The sequence below is a fragment of the Musa acuminata genome, chromosome BXJ1-7 (assembly GCF_036884655.1).
Source record: "Musa acuminata AAA Group cultivar baxijiao chromosome BXJ1-7, Cavendish_Baxijiao_AAA, whole genome shotgun sequence".
Taxonomy (NCBI): Eukaryota; Viridiplantae; Streptophyta; class Magnoliopsida; order Zingiberales; family Musaceae; genus Musa; species Musa acuminata.
The window spans coordinates 5,987,635-6,009,551 of NC_088333.1; the positions used below are offsets into that span (position 1 = coordinate 5,987,635).

At 39.6% G+C, this 21,917-nt stretch overlaps 3 protein-coding genes across 3 annotated transcripts; 1 reads left to right on the forward strand and 2 right to left on the reverse strand.

Annotated features, from left to right (window-relative positions):
- Window positions 1-736: 736 nt before the first annotated feature.
- Window positions 737-6,926, reverse strand: LOC135678446 (calcium-dependent protein kinase 10-like). The gene is made up of 7 exons (XM_065191288.1): window positions 5,663-6,926; window positions 3,997-4,140; window positions 3,656-3,808; window positions 3,212-3,327; window positions 2,465-2,632; window positions 1,216-1,440; window positions 737-1,125 (listed from the first exon to the last, which is right to left on the reverse strand). The coding sequence occupies exons 1-7, from the start codon at window positions 6,468-6,470 to the stop codon at window positions 1,000-1,002; spliced, it is 1,740 nt and encodes a 579-aa protein (XP_065047360.1). The 5' UTR covers window positions 6,471-6,926; the 3' UTR covers window positions 737-999.
- Window positions 6,927-8,371: 1,445 nt separating this feature from the next.
- On the forward strand, window positions 8,372-11,700 carry LOC135678448 (putative pentatricopeptide repeat-containing protein At5g06400, mitochondrial). The gene has a single exon (XM_065191289.1). It carries the CDS (start codon window positions 8,384-8,386, stop codon window positions 11,633-11,635), a length of 3,252 nt encoding a protein of 1,083 aa, XP_065047361.1. The 5' UTR covers window positions 8,372-8,383; the 3' UTR covers window positions 11,636-11,700.
- A 4,123-nt stretch (window positions 11,701-15,823) lies between these two features.
- On the reverse strand, window positions 15,824-21,478 carry LOC135678449 (protein YABBY 2-like). The gene is made up of 6 exons (XM_065191290.1): window positions 21,120-21,478; window positions 19,397-19,516; window positions 19,078-19,192; window positions 18,243-18,291; window positions 17,793-17,868; window positions 15,824-16,037 (listed from the first exon to the last, which is right to left on the reverse strand). Exons 1-6 carry the CDS (start codon window positions 21,186-21,188, stop codon window positions 15,921-15,923), a joined length of 546 nt encoding a protein of 181 aa, XP_065047362.1. The 5' UTR covers window positions 21,189-21,478; the 3' UTR covers window positions 15,824-15,920.
- Window positions 21,479-21,917: the final 439 nt, after the last annotated feature.

Consider the following 21,917-nt stretch of genomic DNA (forward strand, 5'->3'; position numbering starts at 1 on the left):
AAAAATTTCTTCTGGATTGTATACATATAATTAGATTTCACAGTTGACATTGCTTTTACTTTGTGATCACATTTAATTAGGTGGTGAAAAGGCCAAAAGAAGAAGGTAAGATCATGCTTGACCACAAGAAACTCAAACACCAGCGGGTTTGAAGGAACATGTTAATGCAATTTTACTGATCCAAGAATTGGCTTTAAATTGTGCATTATGGGTCTTATGACTCAAATAGTATATCCTCTACCTCTATGCTTTGCATGTCATTCTGGTTCTTGCAGCTGTTGTTCCTTGAATGATGGTAGCAATGGGTTCACCTTAAGTTCCTATCTTATGATATCCAATGGTGGTTGTTCCTTTATTAGAATTTCCTGCACTTGTGACATGGACATCACAAAATCTTCCTTTGGCAAGGCTGTTTTCACATAAACAGAGATCATTTTCATACTGAATCCAAGAACAAATATGAAGCGTCACTGATCAGGAGACAGGAAATAATAGATTTGATGAATATATCTAACTGGATTCATAGTTCTTTGGAAAATATATTACTGCCATTAACAAGAAAAATAGAGAGTACATGCTGAGCATATTAAACTGAGGCAAGAACAGGTCCACCATGATCCAAACAGTACACTGTGACCATATATGGGGATCAAAAGTGACCAACATTAGTGCAACTCAATTAAATGCTAAGAACTAGTAGAACATTCTGATGTTAATGTCATCTAGAAAAGTGAACTTCCATGTGAAACAAGAATTTAACTACTGAGGGCTAGTGCCACTGCCATTTTGTTCACATACATTGAAGTTGGAAAGTCCAAACATTAGATAATGGATGAGAAAAAGTTGGATTTTTACAAGTAGTGTTATCTCAATGAGGAGACGGCAAAGAAAGAGCTTCCGATCCCGACTATTTGTATTGATTATAACAAACACAAGGAAGGATAATATAGAAGAAACAAAGAGGAGAAAAAAAATCAAGAAAATTACATCAGTACATTCTTAACCAAGCTTCAGAGCCTCCCTAAAACCAATGCTGAAGTTACTTTGTAATCCCTTTTTGCCAATGACAGTAGTATTTCCTTTTTGCATCATTGCCACGAATTCGTTGTAATCTATGCGACCATCCTGCAACAAGGATTCAAAAATTGAGCAGATGCAATCCCCAGTAGCATTTCAAGATTCATAAATGAAATGATGGCTGACTAAGTTATATACATTATCTTGATCTGCTTCTCTGATCATTTCCTCTAGCCGGACATCCCCCATACCAAATTCTTCGCAAGCCTGTTGCAACTCGTCCGCAGTTATATAACCGCTTCCATCTTTATCAAAATATTGGAAGGCTGCAAATAAGTGGTCCTCCTTCTCTATCTTGTTTAGATGTAATGTAGCAGCAATAAACTCATCATAATCTATAGTACCACTGTTATCAACATCTGCCTGCAATTTATAGTTTTGGAGAAAAGAGGGATAAGCAAAAATGAAGAAGTTTCATTATTATGTTTGGTAAATTATCTCTTCTTGTTAAATGTTTTGCACATGGACATGTAACAACTATTTTAAGGACAGAAAGTGCCCTGAACATGGTTTCCAATAGAATATGCTAAATTTTCCTCAAGTTTCTAGAGTCTATCACAGAAACATGTGTTACGGTAGAAAACTCTAAACCAGAAAGAAGTTTAAACACCCAGTGTATAAGGTGTTATCAATTAATTAGCAAAACTAGCTTAAAGTTGTGATAGATGGATCGAAAAAAAAAAAAGTTGTGATGGATGTAAAATCTTACTTGAGATGACAACTTAGAAAGTTGAAACGTTCATAACTTCACAGGTAGTACAATGTTCAAGAAAGAGTTTTGAGTACGCATCGTAAATTGTCACAAATATATGACTATTAAATGTGCATTACATTAGGTACTACATCTTTATATTTCCATATCCACATTTTATCTAATTTTTAAAATATAAAAACTAGATTTGTTTTGAAAAATAATACTTGCATGGATGATGTAGTTGCATAACAAAGAGGATACAAAGAAACATACAAACTAACAGTGGTACAAAGAGAAAGGACAAAAAATTAATTGTGCTAAATCGCAATTATCAATAAATTTTGGTCTGACAGATTCATCTTTTGCATTAGGGATCACTCATTTGTTATTATCTATAATACATGAATCAAAAATAGTATGATTCTAAAAGAAGAGGCCTTAGCCCTGCTGTTTGCACCACCTCTGTTCACATTTTCCCCTTCCCTAACAAGATTGACTTATAATGTAGTTTAAATAACTTCTGTTGGACTTTTTACAACAAAAATAGTAAATTACACTTTAATAGGTAGTTATTTAACTTTAGTTGATTTTTTTATAAGACCAATACTACAATTCAAAAGGTAATGACATATTTAGTCAACCTTCGACAACAACATTGATTAAATTATAAAATGAAAAGAAACTGACACTTACTGCTTGCATAAGTGCATAAATTTCTGATTCCTTAAGTTTGGCACCCACTCTTTCTAATCCAACCTTGAGTTCTTCAAAAGTTATCTGTCCACTATTATCTGTGTCTATCATCTTAAACATCTCCTTCAGGCCAGCAATTTCATCCTCAGATAGGTTTGAAGCAATAACCTGCATAAAAAACAATAAAATATAGAATGTGTATCATTTTATGCCAATATTCACTGGATGAAGCACATGAATACAGACACTCAAATGTCTAGTATGTTTTCAAATTAAAGCGGTTTCAGAGCCTGAAACTTAAGTTTGTATGGCAGCTATGGCTTGCACTATTATTCATTAAATTGTACAATTCAATGTTGAAGATTTGAAGGAATCCTTTTTCTTTGAAGCACATTATTACACATCAAATCACAGAAAAAGGAAGAGTAAATATTGGAAAAAGATATGTAGATTGTGAAACAGGTATGCTTTTGCAGATATGTGGTTTAGCAAATTTCTAGTTTACCATCAAAATAATTCAATTACAATTAATTACGAAGCAAGTTCAACTCAGTAGGAACATTGTTCTCCAGTGCAGCTAACTTTCATGACATAAGTCCCAGATTGTCCTAATCAGGTAGTCTTGAACACCCATAAACTTTTCACTGCATCATATGTATAAAACTTTTCTGATATATCTAAAAGTTGTATACAAGACAAATATATTTTCTTCATAATTACAAAAATTTCAGGCATTAGAAACCTTACCCTCAAGGCCATCTTTTTGAGCTTGTTCATTGCTGAGAAATGTTTCAGGCGAGAGAGAACTGCAGAATCCAGAGGCTTATCAGGAGCCACACCATCAATCTGAACCCAAGGATGACCTGCAAGAAAAGAAATCACTCTAAAGCAACTTAAACATCCATAGGTGAAATTGTTTGATTAAAGCCAACGGGATAGCATGATTATATGTGAATAAAGACAAAGCAGTCGCAAGGAAATAAGTCACTCTAAAGCCTTTTGAGATATATATGAGATATAAGTGATGGTTCGTTGATATACTGTAATTATTTATTCATTGTACGCTATGATGTGTTCTTGGAAAAAAATTGAGTTAATAGCAAGCCGTAGATGTTCTTCACTGAGAGATAATCCATAGTTTCTGACAATATAATAATCTAAAATTTGAGGCCAGAAAGGTAAAAAACTTACACAGTACTTCATGGGCAGTTAATCGCTTACTAGGGTCTCTAACAAGCATTCTCCTTACAAGATCTTTTGCACTTTCTGAGATACTAGGCCATGGATCTGATTGGAAGTCAAGTTTACCATGCAAAACCTCCTCAAATATACCTTGCTCAGATTCTGGACATGAAAACAAGAAGTATCAAATAGTTGAAGGATAGTACAAGCATATGTTCTTGGTACTCACTATATGGGTATGTGATACACACAATGACATACAAAACAATCATGTGCTTATAAAATTATGAACTGAGAAGTGTAGTCATTGTAGGATAAAATGAGCAATTAGTTAACGTCAAATTTCTCACCAGCCCAAAATGGAGGTACACCACTAAGCAGAATGTAGATGATAATTCCAGCACTCCAAACATCTGACTCTGGACCATAACGTTTCTTCAGGACTTCTGGCGCAACATAGTAAGGACTACCAACCACATCATTAAATACTTCCCCTGAAAGAAAAGATCGACCAGTTTGTGAACAGCTAAAGAAAGATTGTTGACAAGTATCAGCATAAAATGAGTAAGTAAACAATATGGCTCAAGGATTTAGATTTAATTGATTTAAACTTCCTTAAAAAGTTACATTATAATAAAGAACGTGGGTGTTATATGTGATATATTATCATAATGCTTCCTCTTCCACATTACAACCACAACAAGCCATAATGTCCCTCTTCTTTAATAAAACAAGAAACTAAAGTGATGTTATTTGAAAGAAAAAACAATTTACTTCCATCGAAGCACACACTCATCTAATTGCAGCCAGAGATTTCACAAAAAAGAAACAAAAGCAGAATATATCTTCATTGTAGTTCATTTTTTGTGTACATATTATGGATAATTATGCTACCACAGAATCAAGTTAAAATTATGAACTATTCTGCTAATCTCAGGTGGATTTTACAACAAATGTAATTGAAAAAATAGCAAAAACAATTCCCTCAACCTGATCAAATCAAGGTACTGATAACTCCAAGTAGATATCAGCTCTGCTTTGAAGCTGAAAATTGTGTACCCTGTTATGTGAACATTATACATCCGACCAAACTGGAGATCTGATGCATGGAAATGAATACGTTAATGGCTTCCAGAGAAGTATCATGTTCTTAGCTAGTAGCCCATAAACTTGATTGACTACAATCTATGCTGAAGAGAAGTCTTCTTTAACCATTTTCCAGTAAAGATAAATGGAAGCCACCAATTTTCTGTTGTCCCTTAGACTGCTTAATTAACATGGTAACACAATTAAGGGTCAGAATAAAATACAATAGTTCTGGAGGAACAAATGTGACCCTTGGTGTTCCAACAAAACTGCCCCTTAATGATCCAAATAACTGGAGTCCTCTGCTTGCCTATAAGTCAACTAAGGATTACTAAGCTTGCCAAATGGACTGAAGAGAAATATGATGGTGCAAGATAAAGAAACACAAGACTCCCTTACCGCCAAAATAGAAAGGCTATTTTTGTGTAGTCCCTGTTTCGTTACCAAGCTAAATTTCTTAAGCTCTATGATCTCATCTAAAAGCCAAATTATTGCATATAAACTCTAGTATCCTACTTGCTTACAAGTAAAGGATTACCGGGCTCCCCAAATGGACTGAAGAGAAAGATGATGGTGCAAGCTAAAGAAACACAAGATACTAACTTGAGATCAATAAATTAGTATCTCAATTCAACATGGAAGGATAACAAGTAACATGAATGTTCTTACAGATCAGTAAGGAAAAAGAAAGCATCTCTAACAAGGGTCAAGTCATTTCATATTGTTGCATCAAGGGTCGAGTTGCATTTATCACAAAGCCTATTTGCATAATTAAAATAGATAAGATCGTTTTCTTGGAAACGGTTGTTGTCATTTGAATTAATCTGTCTCAAGTAAAACTACATTCATAAATCTGCACCTCCAACTACAATTTTGTGACCGACGAAACAATTTGCCTAAAGCATAAGCTGAGAAGGCAAAAGAACATACCAGGTTGAAAGAATATCGACAATCCAAAGTCAATGGTCCTAAGAGAAGCATCCTCCATTTGGTTCACGAAAAGAAAATTTTCGGGCTTGAGATCCCGATGCATGACGCCCATCGAATGACAAGCTTCCACAATGCCCACAATCACCCTTGCAAGCTCCGCTGCCTTCCTCTCGGTGTAGTGCCCCTTCTGGACTATCCTATCGAACAGCTCACCACCAGCACACAACTCCATTACCAAATGAACAGCCACGGCATCTTCGTAAGCCCCTTTAATGGAGATGACGTTGGGATGACCAGACAAATGGTGCATTATCTGGATCTCTCTCCGAACGTCCTCGACATCATCGTCGGTGGCCAACTTCCTCTTCAAGATGGACTTGCAAGCATACTCCTTTCCACTTGCCTTCTCTACACAGAGATAGGTCGTGCCAAACTGTCCCTGTCCGAGCTTCTTCCCTAAGCTGTAAATGTCCTTCAGATTCTCGGTCTTGCGCTTCAACACTGAGCCAGCCTGAAGGCCGGCTGAGCTCCCGGTCCTTTTGACCTGGGTGGGCTTCTTAGAAGGGTCTGCCGGCGCCGGATTCCCGACGACTTCGGGGACCCTGGAGTGCTTTGTGTCGACTCCAGGGATCTTGACGGGTTCGGGGGCATCGGTGGCCGATGAAGCTTTAGCGGACTCACTGCCGGCAGCCTGGCCGTGGGCGGACGGGAGAACGTCCTTCTCCGAACGGGTGCGCCAAATGCTGGCGGAAACCGATTGGAAAAACCCGTTCTTCGTCAGGCTCGGCCCGACGCATGTGTTGCCCATCGGATACGATGCTCAATTTTCCCCGCTTTTCCTCTGCAGCATTCGTGTCAGGACTTCCAACAAGCATCCACAGATCTAAAAAAGCCGGAATCTGGCCTCCGTACGCGTTCAATCCCAGTGGAGGAAGAAGCTTGGAAGTCCAGAAATACGACAATAGATTGACTATTTCGCACAATCACACACGTAAATGATCGACCAAAGAGGAAAAACTCTGAAAAATTCAAATTATTGTCCCGATCAAGAACGAAATAGAAGAAGAAGGGCAGGAATCAGGACGAAAGCACAGAGAAAACCGAAAACGCGAAATCGTCCATCGATCAACAACCACGAATAAGTCCAAGTAACGATGAGGAAGGCAGAAGGAATCTTCAAAAGATCGAATCTGCACCAAATCCACCGATCCGAAAGCTAGTTGACATGAGAGGTGGTGGAAGAAACGATGCTCATCGAAATGGAAAGCAAACCAAAAAGAATGGGAACAAGATAGAAAGCGAAGTCAGTTTACATTTACACCCCTGAGGATACGATATTACAAACCCATCCCTATCAAGTCGGCATATCATCGAACCTGATGGTTTCAGGGACACACATGCAAAACAAATATTTTCATAAAGACCCAAAAAATCCAAATATTGGAAGATGCATGTGAGATTTCATCCCTGGCTAAGGTAAGATATGAATTTTCACATGCTTATAAGGACCAAAATGTAAATTTAACCGAAGGTACGAACAAATGGACGCAGCGGTCATTTTACCGGTCGGCAACCGGCCTTACCCGAGTCAAACAAACGCGCAATTGGGGAGTTGACTTCGTTGCTTTTTCCAACTGCCAAAATCTTATACGAGATAGCAGCCGTTATAATCATTGTAACGGTTATCGTAACGGTGATTTATCCTTGTGCTGGGTATTTGTGTCAGCACAATACTCGATCAAAAGCCATTTTGATACTCCTTCCTCTTCCTAGTTTGTCAACTCCCTTCGGTGAATGTAAACCGGTAACATCAAATGCCATGCAGAAGAGCATCTAAATTTGATGATTTAGTCCCTTATGCCATTGAATGACTAAAACCAAACGTCAAAAGAGAACAAACCTTTCGCAAAACAAGAGATGCAGACCAAGAAAGCTTCTCTTGGAGATGCAGATCCAAGAGCAGGAAGCATGATGGGTCAACGACTGGGTCGGCACAAGGAGGAGCGCGGTGCAACATGCATGCACGTTGACTTGGTGGGTGTTGCTGCTCGACGTGAGAAAACGTCGGTCGAGAGGTCAACGCATCATGGGGGATCGGTGAGCACATCAAGTAATGCGATGAAGAGGTCAACGCATCATGGTTGGTGCATGAACAGCGGAACATGGCGATCCAAGACCTGTTCTTCGTGGTGAAGTAGGCAGAAGGAAGAGTCGCAGCCATCTATCTACTCGTGCCCTCTGATCGATTGCATGCATTTGACCTATGAAGAGGTCAGAAGAAATCAGTTCTGGTGTTCCTATACTTGTCCTCGGGAACCGTTTAAAAGCTCATCACACACTATTAAGACGTCGGTCATCTGATGATTGATGCAGCAACAGAGAAGATTGATGCATTAGAGAGAAATCAAAGAATACTCGCTTTCTTTTATAAAAAAAAGATTATTTTCATACTATAATTTCTTATGATTTTAGTTCCAAGAATCTAAAAATATGATCACATAAATATTTTATTTTATTTTATTTTAAACATTCAACTTTTATTATATAAATAGTCTTTATAATAATAATAATAATTATTATTATTATTACTTTTAGATGGACTACGACACCCCTGAAAACCGTTAGGGTTGATGCCAAACGTGACATATGGCGTGATGGGTCTACAAGTGCGGGTGGTCCAACATCACCCCTGAAAATCTTTACGGCTGATTCGTTCAAGTTATGACGCGTTTTCTACAACGGGTCAGCCGCTTAGTGCGCCATAATCATCGAACGGCGGTGGCGCTGGTGCGCCGCGCCGCGTGCCGCCCTCCACCCGATCACCCAACAGCGACGGGAAAACAAATGAGCAGTCTGTGCAAGCTGTTCTCGTCGACGAATCCGACGCCTTCTCGGCTGTTGTTGTATCGCTTGAAGTCCTCGAACACCCGCGCAAAGAGCAAGTCTCCAGCTCGCAAGACGTCGACCCGCTCGAAAGGACCCACCCCTGCTTCCGTGTACCAGATGATCTCCCAGCTCGTCGAGGCCGAAGAGAAGCCCGCCGTTGATCACGCTTCCACTCAGGTTTTGCTCGCTAAAGATGGCAGCTTTGGTCGTCCAGTTAGTTCCTTTGATGGTAGCCCAGATGCTTGCCGAATTGCCCAAGAGAGCACGAGTACAACCCGTGCTGGAGAAACGCTGTTCAGAGCAGGTGATTCAGAACGAAACCCACCGCAAAATTCCAACTTGGAAGACGTCAGCCCGATCGTTCACCAGATCACGAACATTGTGCGCTCAGAGAAATCTCAGCTTCGCATGGAACGGCGCTTGGAGGAGTTGGATTCGGTTTTGAGTTCGGATGTGGTAGAGAAGGTGTTGAAGAGGTGCTTCAAGGTCGGCCATTTGGCGCTTCGATTCTTCAACTGGGTCAAGGAGCGGCCAAACTTTTGCCACACGACAGAGGCCTACAATGTGATGATATACATAGCCGGCGAGGCTAAGGATTTCGATTTGATGGAGAAGTTGGTGGATGAAATGGATGAGGAGCCGTGTCCCAGGGATGTCAAGACATGGACTATTCTCATCTCGAAGTATGGAAAAGCAAAGCAGATCGGCAAAGCTATGCGCACATTTGAGGCAATGAAGAAATCTGGTCGTGAAGTAGACAACGGAGTCTATGAAATAATGTTTCGAGCTTTATGTTGTGCGAATAAACCAGAGCTTGCCATGGAGTTTTACAGAGAAATGACTTCTAAGAACATGGCGGTCAAGCGAAACTTATATGAAATGCTTATGGATTGTCTAGCGATATCAGGTGATGCAGCAGCTGTTAGGTCGGTCGGACTTGATATGATGAAGAATGCACAGGTCTCAGAAAGTGAGGTTTACACTCGCATCTTGAGGAGTTTTTGTATTTCTGGGAAAACTGAAGAAGCACAACATCTGTTCGAGGAGATCAAGAAGAAAAACCTCCTTGTTGATTCTGACACCTATGACATCTTAGTGAAAGGATTTTGCAGGGCAGGCAAGATGGATAAATCTGTAGACATTGTGAAGGGCTTGAGGCAAAATTCAGGTGTCGACAGTAAGTTGTATGGTTGTTTGATTAGTGGTTTCCTTAAAAAAGGTGATATAGAAAAGGCCTTAAAGTTGTTGCAAGAAATGAGAGAATCTGGGTGCCAGCCAATGGTTTCTACTTATACTGAGATGATCCAATGGCTATTTAGATCAGATGGATATCAAAAGGCATGCGAACTTTCTGAGGAGATGTTGAGAAATGGTATCAAGCCGGATATTGTAGCAATCACAGCCATGGTTGCTGGTTATGTCCAAAACAACAAAATTTCTGAAGCTTGGAAGGTTTTTGAAACCACGAAGCAGAACGGGATGAGGCCTACTAGAAAAGCTTATACTGTGTTCATCAATGAACTTTGTAAGGTTTCCAAACCCCTAGAGGCTCTTAAGCTTTTGGAAGAAATGATCAATTCCATGATAAATCCAAAAGATGGAGTATTCCATCTGGTCATTTCTTCTCTAACCAAAATTGGAGAGTTGGAGAAAGCTAGAAACGTGGAGAAGATATGCAGATCATCCAGACTATATTGCCTAGAAGAGGAACCAGCTTGTCAATCATCTTGCCATCAGTTTCTTGATCATGAGCATGAGGTATCAAGTTTCTCACCAAAGCAGGATGAGCAGGACATGAAATCTGTTAAAACAACAACTTTTAGCAATGCTGATCTCAAGGAAGTGCGCAGAATTATATCCTCATATACCGAATGGTGCTCAATTCAGGAAGTTTTAGAGAGCAGCGCCATTTGCTTTACACCAGAACTAGTGGAGGCCGTCCTCCGTAGTAGTCAGAGACAAAGCCGTGCAGCTTTGCAATTATTTTCATGGATTGGAAGGAAAACTGGTTATACTCACACAGCCGAAGCCTATAATATGGCCATCAAACTTGCAGGAAGTGCCAAAGACTTCAAGCACATGAGACATCTTTTTCGGGAAATGAGGAGAAGCGATTTAGCAATAACTCCAAATACCTGGACAATTATGATAGCTCAGTATGGTCAAGCAGGTCTAACTCAAATGGCTTTAGATGCTTTTAAAGAGATGAAGAAAGATGGCTATGAGCCATATGGTAGTACTTATAAATATCTTATTGTGTTTCTGTGTGGCAAGAAAGGCCGAAAGACAGATGAAGCAATCAAAATATTCCAAGAAATGATCCGTGCAGGACACATGCCAGACAAAGAAATGCTTGATATTTATCTTTCTTGTTTGTGTGAATCCAAGCAATTAGTTGATGCTCAAAGATCTCTTAAAAATCTCTGTCGTAGAGGGTTCACAGCACAGGTTGGTTACTCCTTGCTAGTTAAGTCTCTCTGCAGAGCAGGCAGAATAGAAGAGGCTCTGAAGGCAGCAGATGATATGGAGCTTCTTGGATGCACCAGAGATCAGTATGTCTATGGAAGTATTGTCCATGCACTTCTCAGAGAGGGTCGTTTGGATGAGGCCTTAGATAAGGTTGAGACAATGAAGAGGGCAGGGATTTCACAAACCACTCATATACATACATCTTTGATTGTTCATTTCTGTAAAGAGAAAAAGATTGCTGAGGCAATGAAAATATTTAAGAAGATGAAGGATGATGGTTGTGAGGCAACCGTAGTTACATATTCGGCACTCATTCGTGGATTTATGAACATGGGGATGGTTTCGGATGCATGGAATATTTTTCGCAGAATGAAACTCAAAGGCCCATATCCTGATTTTGTGACCTACTCAATGTTCATGACCTGTCTATGCAAATCAGGAAGGTCCGAAGATGCACTGGAACTTATCCACGAAATGTTGGAAAGTGGTATCATTCCTAGCGCCATTAACTTCCGAGAAGTCTTCCATGGCCTGAACAGAGAAGGTAAGCAACATTTAGCTCGTAATGTACTCGAAACAAAATGGCGTCTAAAACGAGAAAGGATGCTTTCGCTATAAGTTAATTTCTCTATATTGTTGCTGAATTTTCAATTATAGCACTCATCTTTAGCATGCCAACCCTCCATACGAAAAGCTCTATACCGATTAAGCTGATCTACTACTTTTCTGAATCTGCCAAGTCAACGCTGTTTGGGGCTTTTTATGAACTCGAGATCATTTTCGAGCGATCTGTGCACTCCATGCTACACCATCCATGTGAAATCTCTCACAAATCCTCAACCAGAAGTCTCTTTATGTGATCAATCGTTGGTCAATCCAGAACCATCTGCAAGCAGATTGGCTACCAAACTTATCTGTCTAAACTCTTTGATACTAATTCTTGTTCTTCCCTAAAAGTAGAGCTATTATTGTCTTTTTTAGGTTATCATAGTCCGGTATGCGGCGATACATATTGTTGCTATATTCAAAGGCAGTACATGTGGGATTTCTGTATCCATCTAGTGCAAACCTTGTAGTCATTTAAAAAATCAACTACTTCAAGAACATCAGTTTAAGAGAACAGCTCTCAGACACACTGTTGCTGCTGAATCTCTTCTTGGCACTCTCAAACTCTGTTTGGAAGTAGAATTATCATTTTATATATGTGAAGCATAAAATAGGGAGAATGGTTGCAGAAAAAGAAGAGTTCATTGGTGCCTGCTTACCAGCCTAGGTTTCACTCCATACATACAAAAACAAAAGAATAATTTCTAACGCTAGCTCTGTTGTTTTCATGTCACGAAGAGAGATAAAGACATGAGTGACGTTTCGGATCATGTTACAGAAAGATAGAAAGTAGATGATGGAAGAAGGAACAAGAACACAGAATTGTTACACTCGATGCTACCCTCTCTCTCTCTCTCTCTCTCTCTCTCTCTCTCTCTGTCTTTGTCGGAGTTGCTGCGTGCCTCTGATAACGTGAAAAGAAGAGAGAAAAAGCACATGAAATGACGTTTCAGATTTACATCGAGCGTTGCGTCAACCATGAAATGTCACTCAGCCATCTCTTTCTGCCTGCCTTTTCAGTTGACATTGAATAATATGCACAGGAAAATGAGTGAAAGAGAGAGAGAGAGAGAGACGAAACAGCTGTGGAGATTGGAGCTGCATGCACCACATGAGAGATAGCGAAGCATCGGTTTGCGTCCACAAAACGTACTGTACGTGTTAAATGCCACAAGTTGTACGCTTTTATGTATGCAGAGTTGGGTGGTACTGTTGCTGTATGAAGCGAGCAAACATCGACAAAACGTATCTCAAATAATTAATTGATGTTTGGTCTAACGAAAGCACCTCTAATGTCTTTTCTTACGCCCGACCAACATATAGTGCAAACGAGTGGATCCCACAAATTAATTCATCGGATTAGTACATTTCATAGTGATATTTCGAATAATCCAAGGAAGGAACGTGTTACCACCTCCTTAGCGATAACATCTGTGGAGTTGGGTTCAGCAATAGAACGAGTGGCGCCACCAACTACAACGCCTCCTCGGAAGTTTGAGTGTCGATTTGAAATGCTAAATCGAATGAAATTATATTCTAATCATTATTTTTAGGACAAAAAATGACTTCACATACAAACGCGAAATGACAAACAGAGAATCCCAACATGGCATCCCACAGTAAGAAGAGAGAGAGAGAGAAATAAATGCGAGCAGTGTGCTGCTACAGGAGGGAATCGAACGCAGGGGGAAGGGTCCCACGGGGAGGGGGACCAACCAGAGGACAGAGAGCGCGAGGTTTGTGGCGCGTCAGAAGCCACCGACACCGCGTGCCCTCCTGCCAACGGTATCCGCCACCGCTTCGTCTCCCATATGCATCACCACGGTGTTACAGGCGTCTGTCTGTAACCTACCCTCCTCTCCTTGGGAAGATTCACCAGTTTGTGTCGCGATAGGCCTCCAGTGCATGCATGTGTCTTCTGCCTTTCTTCCTGATCTATATTTTATCTAGTTACTGAGAAGAATCTGAAGATAAGAGAGAGAGAGAGAGAGTTTGGAGTGAAGTGAGTGCCAGCTCGTTGCACATTCTGAATCACTGTTGAGAGCGACACTTCATTGCTACCCAACAAAGCCTCTCTCTCTCTCTCTTCCTATCTTCGATCCATGATCTTTATATTTAATGCATAACATGGCCTTCCTGCTCGTTGCTCACACCATTCAAGCGCTGAAGATTTGAATTGACTTCCCCTCTCTCCCTCTCTCTCTCTCTCTCTCTCCAGCCACCCAAAGCTTAAGCTAGATTCTTTCCGACCCCATCTGTCCATTACTTGAGCCCGCAGTACTTGTCTGTGTTTATTGCACTCCTACATATTTTAGAATATTTTCTTTCCATTGACCTCATGTCTTCCATGATATGATCACTGTGCCTTCATCTCCTTTGGGCGTTGAAGACTATTATTCTTTGATGTTGATGGTCACTTGTGGAGACAAAACATGCATCTCAAGTCAATTATTATGCCACTGTCTTCCACCATCTTAGGTTGCTACTGATAGAAATAATAGAAGATAAAAACAATAAATACCATGATAGAAATAATAGAAGATAAAAACAATAATTGAAGAAGCTTTATTGTAGAAATGAAATAGCTTTAGCTTGAATCTATTAACATGTTCATTCTGAGGGAGGATTTCCCTAACAGAATAGAGGATTTTCCTCAACAGAATGAGAAATTTCCTCATATAGTTAGGAAAATCTTATCTTCTATCATGCCCCCGCAAGATGGTGCTCCTGACAAGGATACCAATCTTGGATCGATGCAAAGAATTGTTTACAAGCGAGAGGCTTCATGAGTAAGATAAGTGTAGATCGCTACTGCTGCTGTTGCGATTGCTGTTGCTGTGATGGCACAAGCGTTCCCTTCATTCTCCTTAAGTTTGTCGAATATTGACAGATCAACGAAGACTACCGCGGTGAGGAAGATGAGGATTGACCACGGAGCCTCTTAGGAATGCAATGGCATTGGTCGCTAGCCAAAGGGTGAAGCTTCACTTTTCTCAGCGATGTTGGTCGCTGGCCGAAGGTAAGAGCGAAGCTTCGCTTTTCTCAATGACGTTGGTCGTGGTTGCGATTACGACGGCTGCGACGGTAGAGAAGAAATCTACAGCAATATTGCAGTGATGCTAGTACAGCAAAGGAGGAAACTGCAACAGAGGAGGAAGCTGTAGCAGAAGAGGAAGCTGTAGCAAAAGAGGAAGCTGTAGCAAAAGAGGAAGGAAAATAGCTACAACGAGGAAGAAAGGTGGGGCAGTGCTGATGAGCAGCACTAGAGATGTCGTAGCGGAAGTGAACGGACGCTTCGCAGAATGACAACACCAATGATGAATTGGCAGCGAGAAGAGAGCTTGCTCTAGACAAGCGACTCTGATACCATGATAGAAATAATAGAAGATAAAAACAATAAATACCATGATAGAAATAATAGAAGATAAAAACAATAATTGAAGAAGCTTTATTGTAGAAATGAAATAGCTTTAGCTTGAATCTATTAACATGTTCATTCTGAGGGAGGATTTCCCTAACAGAATAGAGGATTTTCCTCAACAGAATGAGAAATTTCCTCATATAGTTAGGAAAATCTTATCTTCTATCAGCTACTCATCTCTTCTGAAGAGTTTTCAGCAGGATTCCTACACGATCTACATTTTCTATCCTCCATAAGCTATCACTGCCACAGTCAATTGTTACAAGCACAATATGCCAAGGATTACTGCTTCCCTATTATACATTACGGAATATGGGGCAGGATATGGATGGAAAGTGTATGATAACATATCCACAAATGAACTCTGCAAAGAGGTGATATAGAATCCAAAGGCTTGTGAATGAATGATACATACACCACTTGAAAAGCAGAACTAACATGTCAAAAAGGCTTTTTTGGGTGAAGTGTTGCTCGATGAGGAGGTCTGGTGTTTTCACATGCACTTCTGACTCAAACAGCAGCCTATCTATGAATCCAAATGTCTACAGTACTGCATAATCACAATAACCAAAAAAGAATGTAACCGAAACAGCGAAGAACTTGTATCGCAATTGGGCTAAAAATCGAGCGTAGACATATACATGAGTTTTTGGATGATATCAAAGTTTTCCTCACTGTAATATGTAATTGGATTGAATGAAACATTCAATATCAGATACCAAGTGCAAGAAGACAACACACTCAATAAGACGACATAGTACACAACTCCTTTTTCTGGATGATAGAAGGCATACTTCATTCACTGACTTGCATAATACAAGTTCAAGATTTAGATTCACTAACACATATATATATATGATGAGCTTATACATATGGTTAATAGAAACCTGGAGCCTTTTCTCCTCCTGGTGCTGCTGCTATGGCATCGTCCAGCTTTACTTGCTTACTACCATCAAGGGTTAGCCCAAAATGAATGTGAGGAAAGTGTGCCCACTGCAAGTCAGCATCAAGTACTTCAGTTCAAAGCATTAGGAAACAAGGATTCCGAATAGAATTCGGTACACCAATTCATGCAAGTTGTTTGACAGGCTACATAGAATTTGCTTAATACAATTACAAATTTTGAGAGCATCTTTTGAATCAAAATTCTTTAAATATCAAAAAAAATTAATCGTAATTGCTCTGCGTTATTAAGAAAAAAAAAAAAGTTTCGGTGGGAGACCAATTACATAACAATTTGTTGAGGCGATCGACTATTCTGCAAAACATCTAGGGCGTATGAAATTGGATGAGATGATGGAAAAGAAATAATAGTGACATGAAGAGAGATAGTCGAATAAAAAAGACAATAAATACAAGCTTTGAACAATTAAGCACAAGGTGCCAATTTCTTGAAAAGTATTTAATATGAAAGCATATTGCATGTGTATAGATCAAGATATAATAGGCATTCAAACAAGTGATTCCACATTTCCATGGAAATTAATTATACGAAAGCTTTCTCTTTTCCTCTAAATATGTCGCAATAATCATAATGCACACTACTTTCTAGTCTCTCATCTGCATTATAGATATAGATTGTTCTTTTTATTTCTTTTTCATATCTGTCTATATATAGTTACATCGATATGTTCATAATGGTACACCGAGAAGGGCATTTGTACCAAATTTCATGATATTATATCCAAAAATTTTAACTGGTAATCCATTCCCCATCACATGCATCCATGTTCTTGTAACCATGATATGATTCAAATCCCTTTGATTCAAAGTATGTGTGAGTCACATAAAGATAAACTTCTCCTAGTTTTGATCTTAACTTCAGGCAAAGTTTCATGAGAATGTATGGTAGAGTTATATAATTAGTTACAAGAATGATACTATTAGATAGAGTTGCTAGAGATTATGATATTGTCCACTTCTTCTTTTTATTCATGTTCAAGTGCATTTTAACTAAGGTTTCGGGACCGAAACACCACCAAATGATTCAGAAGTCCAAATCAAGTTTGAACTTAAATGGAACAGAGAGTTTAGACCAATTTAATGGCAGAAACTATCTTTGAAGCAGAATGAATTATCAATTTTGGAGGGGGAAAAATCATAGATTCAACAAATGAGTTGCATTCAATTAGACTAGAAGCTAAGAAAGATGCATGAATCATTCAGTCATGTTAATTACATTAAATGCTTGTTGCTATTTCTTATTGAATGTCATAGATAGATAGTCTTCCTTAAGCATTGTCGTACTTACCGAAGTCCAATAAGCAAAAGGTAGAGTAGCAACAATTTGATAATCCATGCTGTTCAAAGAGTTGTAATGAAAATACAACAACACTTACTCCGAGATCCAATTGGCATATGAAATTAAACATTTATACGTACAATCCTTTTCTTTTGTCGATCCATAACAATTTTTCGGTAGAATTCAGAAACAAAAGCCAATATACTTTGTCGTAGCCTTACGGACTGAATGATCAATTCAAACATCTCAAACTAATTTGGATACATGGACAAGTCAGGCTTGCAATGCACCCTTCAAATTGTTATGTTACTTTGCCAACTACTTGTCCTACACAAATTTTGATTTTCCTTTTATGTAGAAAATAGGGTTCGAAAAACAATAATGTTGGATAGAAATATATCTTCATTTCCAGCTTGAACCAATCATGCTTGTGATGGCAATGACCACAATTCCAGCTAAATACATCTTCATTTCTACTTTAATGCAACTTGGTAAGTAATACTTACATTCTTCGCTGCAGCGCTGAAGGCTTCCTTGTGGCTAATATCAGGATTGTTAGCTTTTATCCTTTGTATCTCCTCCCTGTCCAAACAAAATAGTTGGTCTAAACAAACTATGTAATGTAAGTACATAGGTTTACATTGACACTCCAGAAATAACTAGAATTCTCATCGATACTCGAATTCGTAGGGAAGAAATTTACAGAAACAAAAGTATTAGGATTTCGGGGAACAGACAAATATATTTCTAATGTCAAAGTAGGATCAACAAAGACAGAATTAGGTCAAACTCTTCTTTGGTGTCAAGGTAATAGGTATGAGTAGTAATCCTTCTCCACTTTCTTGCACATCTTCCTCTTTCTGATTCATTTTTATGTGAGCATGCATGTGTTAATTCTGATGACATTATTGTAAGATGTTCATCAAACAAACATGTATATTAATTAGAAACCTGACCTGATAAACCTGTTGTAGGCGGAAGGAACGCGTTGCCTCTTCTCTGGGGCTATTAACAATAGTAAACAAAAAAAAAAACAATCAATAGGTTAATCATAATTATTTGTTCAGCACTTGCTAATCTATATGGAAGCATTTTTTTCACTTAATTCAGTTATTAGAAACAAAAAGAAAAGAGTAAATTTCCTTTGCAAGTTCAAATAATGAAACGATGATTTGTTGAATGATAAATTCAATGGAAAAGAATACTCATATTTCAATATATTTAATGGAACAAAATAAATGTTTATGTTTGCTGCTTCCAGAAGCCCATTTTATATCACAATCTTAATGTATATCATCATTGTTGTGTGACATTGGGTTTTGTTCACAAATATTCTTGCAAGTCTCCATTTAGCATGGGTTGGAATTTAATTATATTCTCAGCTTACTTTACAGAACTTTAAGATCAGAAGGGTAAAAGGAGAAAGTGAAAAGGGAAAATGCCCAATTGGTATGGTGTGTATGACCAATTAAGCATACAAGGATTCATAAGTTAATAGGTATTTTACCACACCAAAAAAACAAAAAACACTCTACAATAGCATTTATTTATTTTCTTGTTGTCATGTACAAAAAATATGTAACATTTATTTTAATAAGTCACTCTGATTTTCCAATTCTGTGGTGTAATGAAGCTTATACATTGCAATGCCTTCAAAAATATAGAATGTCTCAACATATTTGCTTTTAAATGAATATTTTCATTTTTTTTTTGGTTAATTAGCATTTTGCAGTTATGTTTCCTCTTGATCGTAGCATCAGAAAATGGAGAGAAACATGGAGAGAGGCTTACGACGTAAGGCTACAATTTGCTGCTGTTCATCCTTCATGGAGTACAATGAAGACCTGTTACATCTGGAAGATGATCCAGTCTCTAGCCTGTTGCTTTGAGATCCAAAATTATGCGCCTGCAATTTTTCCAAACATTAATTTCTAGTGGCTAAAGTCTAATGGAGACTCTCTTTTTTCTTCTCTGATAGAAGAAGATCATCTCATGTTTTCATGCCATTCTCTTGTCTACATTCCAATCTCTCTCTGCATCTCTCTTGCTCTCTTTTTCTTCAAGACATGATTATAAAGAGACCATGGCAGTGGGTGAAAGACATGAAAACCTGGAAATCTTGAAGAGGGAAAGCTTGAAGCAAGGCTCCCATGTTGACCGACAGAAGATTGGCGCAATGCCCGCACCGGACTGTCACGACGTTGAACATGCTGTTTCCGGGAACGCTAACCTGCGTCAACAAGACATCAAAGTCGGTTTCAAGCTTCATCATCATTTAAACTTGGAAAGCATCAGTTGTTTATGGTGGATCTCAAGACTCTGAGTGCAAGTACTTTTGGCATCGTACTTGAAGCATCACCATTCTACCATGGTGAAACCCATGCAGTTTAGGGAGCGAGAAGACTGAAACACCACGGATCTAAATCTACTGGAGTATAAGCATCGTGACTCACTAGAGATTGTGGTAATTGGCACGAGGAAGTGTTGGGAGTTGAAGAAGTTGGATCGAGCATCGAGTACTTGAGAAGGAAGAGAAGAAGAAGAAGAAGAAGAAGAAGAAGAAGAAGAAGAAGAAGCACGTCGAGAGGAGAGATAAGCAAGCGCCGGTGATCGAAGATGCGACCGGTTCTTCTCTTGTACAGTAAAAGCTGGACTCGCTTTTCGCATGGTTTTGGAATTGCTTTACCAATGTTCGCCCTTATGGGTTCATAACCTGGAGGGGCTTCAGAGTCTTATGCGAATGGTGGAGGTAGAAGCCCCTACGCAGTTCCGGAATGCAAAATGAAGTAAAGCGAGGAACAAGATGGGCCTCAGATTTGAAGAGGAGGAGGAACACCAGAGAAAGAAAGGCTGCTTGCGCCAGTGGCATCTGCTTGAGTTGAAAGCGTCATGCCATTTCCCCACTTTATTCACACTCCTGACCCTTCCTCTGACTGCTTCAGAATTAGTGAAAGCAAGCAGTAAGAAGCCATGACTCATCAAGACAGGAAAATGACATGGTTTTTACATCCCCCAAAAGCACAGTAGAGAGAGAGAGAGAGGGGATACTTTGGTGTATGCAAACGAAACCCAAAGGAAAAGAGAATTGCTTTCGGTAGGTGGAGAAGCAGATGATAAATCAAATGGAGATGGGAGTGGGCAAGAAACTGCAAATATTAGCATATCGAGAGAAACATCAAATTGTTCTTGAGGAAACTTTCATAGCTGGGAAGAAGAAGATCTAGTAGAAGAATCCATGACGGAAAGGAGGGTGGTCTTTGTTTTCTTTCTTGAGAACAAAAGGATAATTTGATCATGGATGAATCGATCAATTCATCTTTCCTATGATGGAAGATGAGCGAGCAAAGAGCTTTGGGAAGTTGGTCGCCAAAAGATCTTCGAATGCTAAAACAAGTCCGAGCATCGACCGAAAAATCCACAGGAAAAAATTGGTTGAAGGAATTCCTTCGGTGATTACACCAATGCAAGTAAGGGTAGAAGCGTGGCATACATGCATGCGCTGAATTAAGTCGTCGGTATGAGATCTTTCTAAAAGATGATCATTCAGCGTTACTTCATATCACTTCAAGAAACAAGAAAGACAAGCTGCATCCTGCCAAGGAAAGCAGCAAAAGCGTAGGAAAACCTTTTCGATGCAATTGATGTATCATACAACACAACTGCTTTGATCGTATAGGTCTCCATGATTATGGAGATTCATCTCTGGAGGTGGGTTAGGTTTATAAGATGAGCGCTAGGATTTCCAACAAAACCACTTCAGCCCTGTTGATTCCTAATTATATGATATGGCGGGGAGAGAGAGATGAGAGAGAGAGAGAGAGCTTGGTCAATACCGCGAGGATGGTGTTGCAGAAGTTGCAGTGGATGTAGCAAACGTGCTCAGGAACGATCTGGGCCGACATTTTCGGGTTGCGAAGGGTCTGTCCGCATATGCCAAGGAGGAGGAGGAAGAAGAAGAGGATGAAGAAGAAAGCAGCGTGAATTTATAGGTGCAGGACGTGAGATGAAAAGCTCCCCTTTCCTCTTCCCCCTTGGCTTTGCTGTTTTGTTTCGTATAGTTGGATACAGAAACAAAGGGGTGGTGTGGGTGGGGGCAACAGTCTGTGTGAGTGGTGCTGGAGAGGTGACTCTGTGGGAAGGGTTGAGGAGGAGGGACGAGGTGGTGGTGGAAAGGTTATGATTGAATGAATGAGTGGGTGGGAGTCTCTCTCTCTACATTAATAACCCCTCCCAACCCCACATGATGTTGAGCTAGAGAGAGACAGATGGTTGCCCGACTCCGCCTCCCTCTCAACATGAAGCTTACCCACCTCGAACGGGAGGGGTGATGAGGAAAAGTATAGCCACCAGATTACTGCTCCTGTACGTATGTTTAGCTCAGTAGAAAAAAAGAGAGACAACCCAAAGGCAATGAAAGCATCGAGGAAGAGCCAAAACTCCTGCAGTGACTATGTTGCTGGTGGTATACTGTTGCCAAAGAAACATCAGATCCATTTACTCACTTGCAAGGACTGAGCCTACGATGGCTGTAGCTTTGGTTGTGTGTCATGCTCGTTTCATGACTTATCACAAGTACCAAAACCAAGTGTTGCATGCTTGTCTGCACGCACAAGCTCTCTCTCTCTCTCTCT

Excerpts from the sequence above, each read along its gene's own strand:
- LOC135678446 (XM_065191288.1), bottom strand. The coding sequence starts at position 6,470 with ATGGGCAACACATGCGTCGGGCCGAGCCTGACGAAGAACGGGTTTTTC. Across the intron at positions 3,809-3,996 it reads TGTACCTCCATTTTGGGCTG|AATCTGAGCAAGGTATATTT; the intron begins GTGAGAAATTTG and ends TTTCATGTCCAG. Across the intron at positions 1,126-1,215 it reads GAGAAGCAGATCAAGATAAT|GATGGTCGCATAGATTACAA; the intron begins GTATATAACTTA and ends TCCTTGTTGCAG.
- LOC135678448 (XM_065191289.1), top strand. The coding sequence starts at position 8,384 with ATGACGCGTTTTCTACAACGGGTCAGCCGCTTAGTGCGCCATAATCAT.
- LOC135678449 (XM_065191290.1), bottom strand. The coding sequence starts at position 21,188 with ATGTCGGCCCAGATCGTTCCTGAGCACGTTTGCTACATCCACTGCAAC. Across the intron at positions 18,292-19,077 it reads GCAAATTGTAGCCTTACGTC|CCCCAGAGAAGAGGCAACGC; the intron begins GTAAGCCTCTCT and ends TATTGTTAATAG. Across the intron at positions 17,869-18,242 it reads GCCTACAACAGGTTTATCAG|GGAGGAGATACAAAGGATAA; the intron begins GTCAGGTTTCTA and ends TTGTTTGGACAG.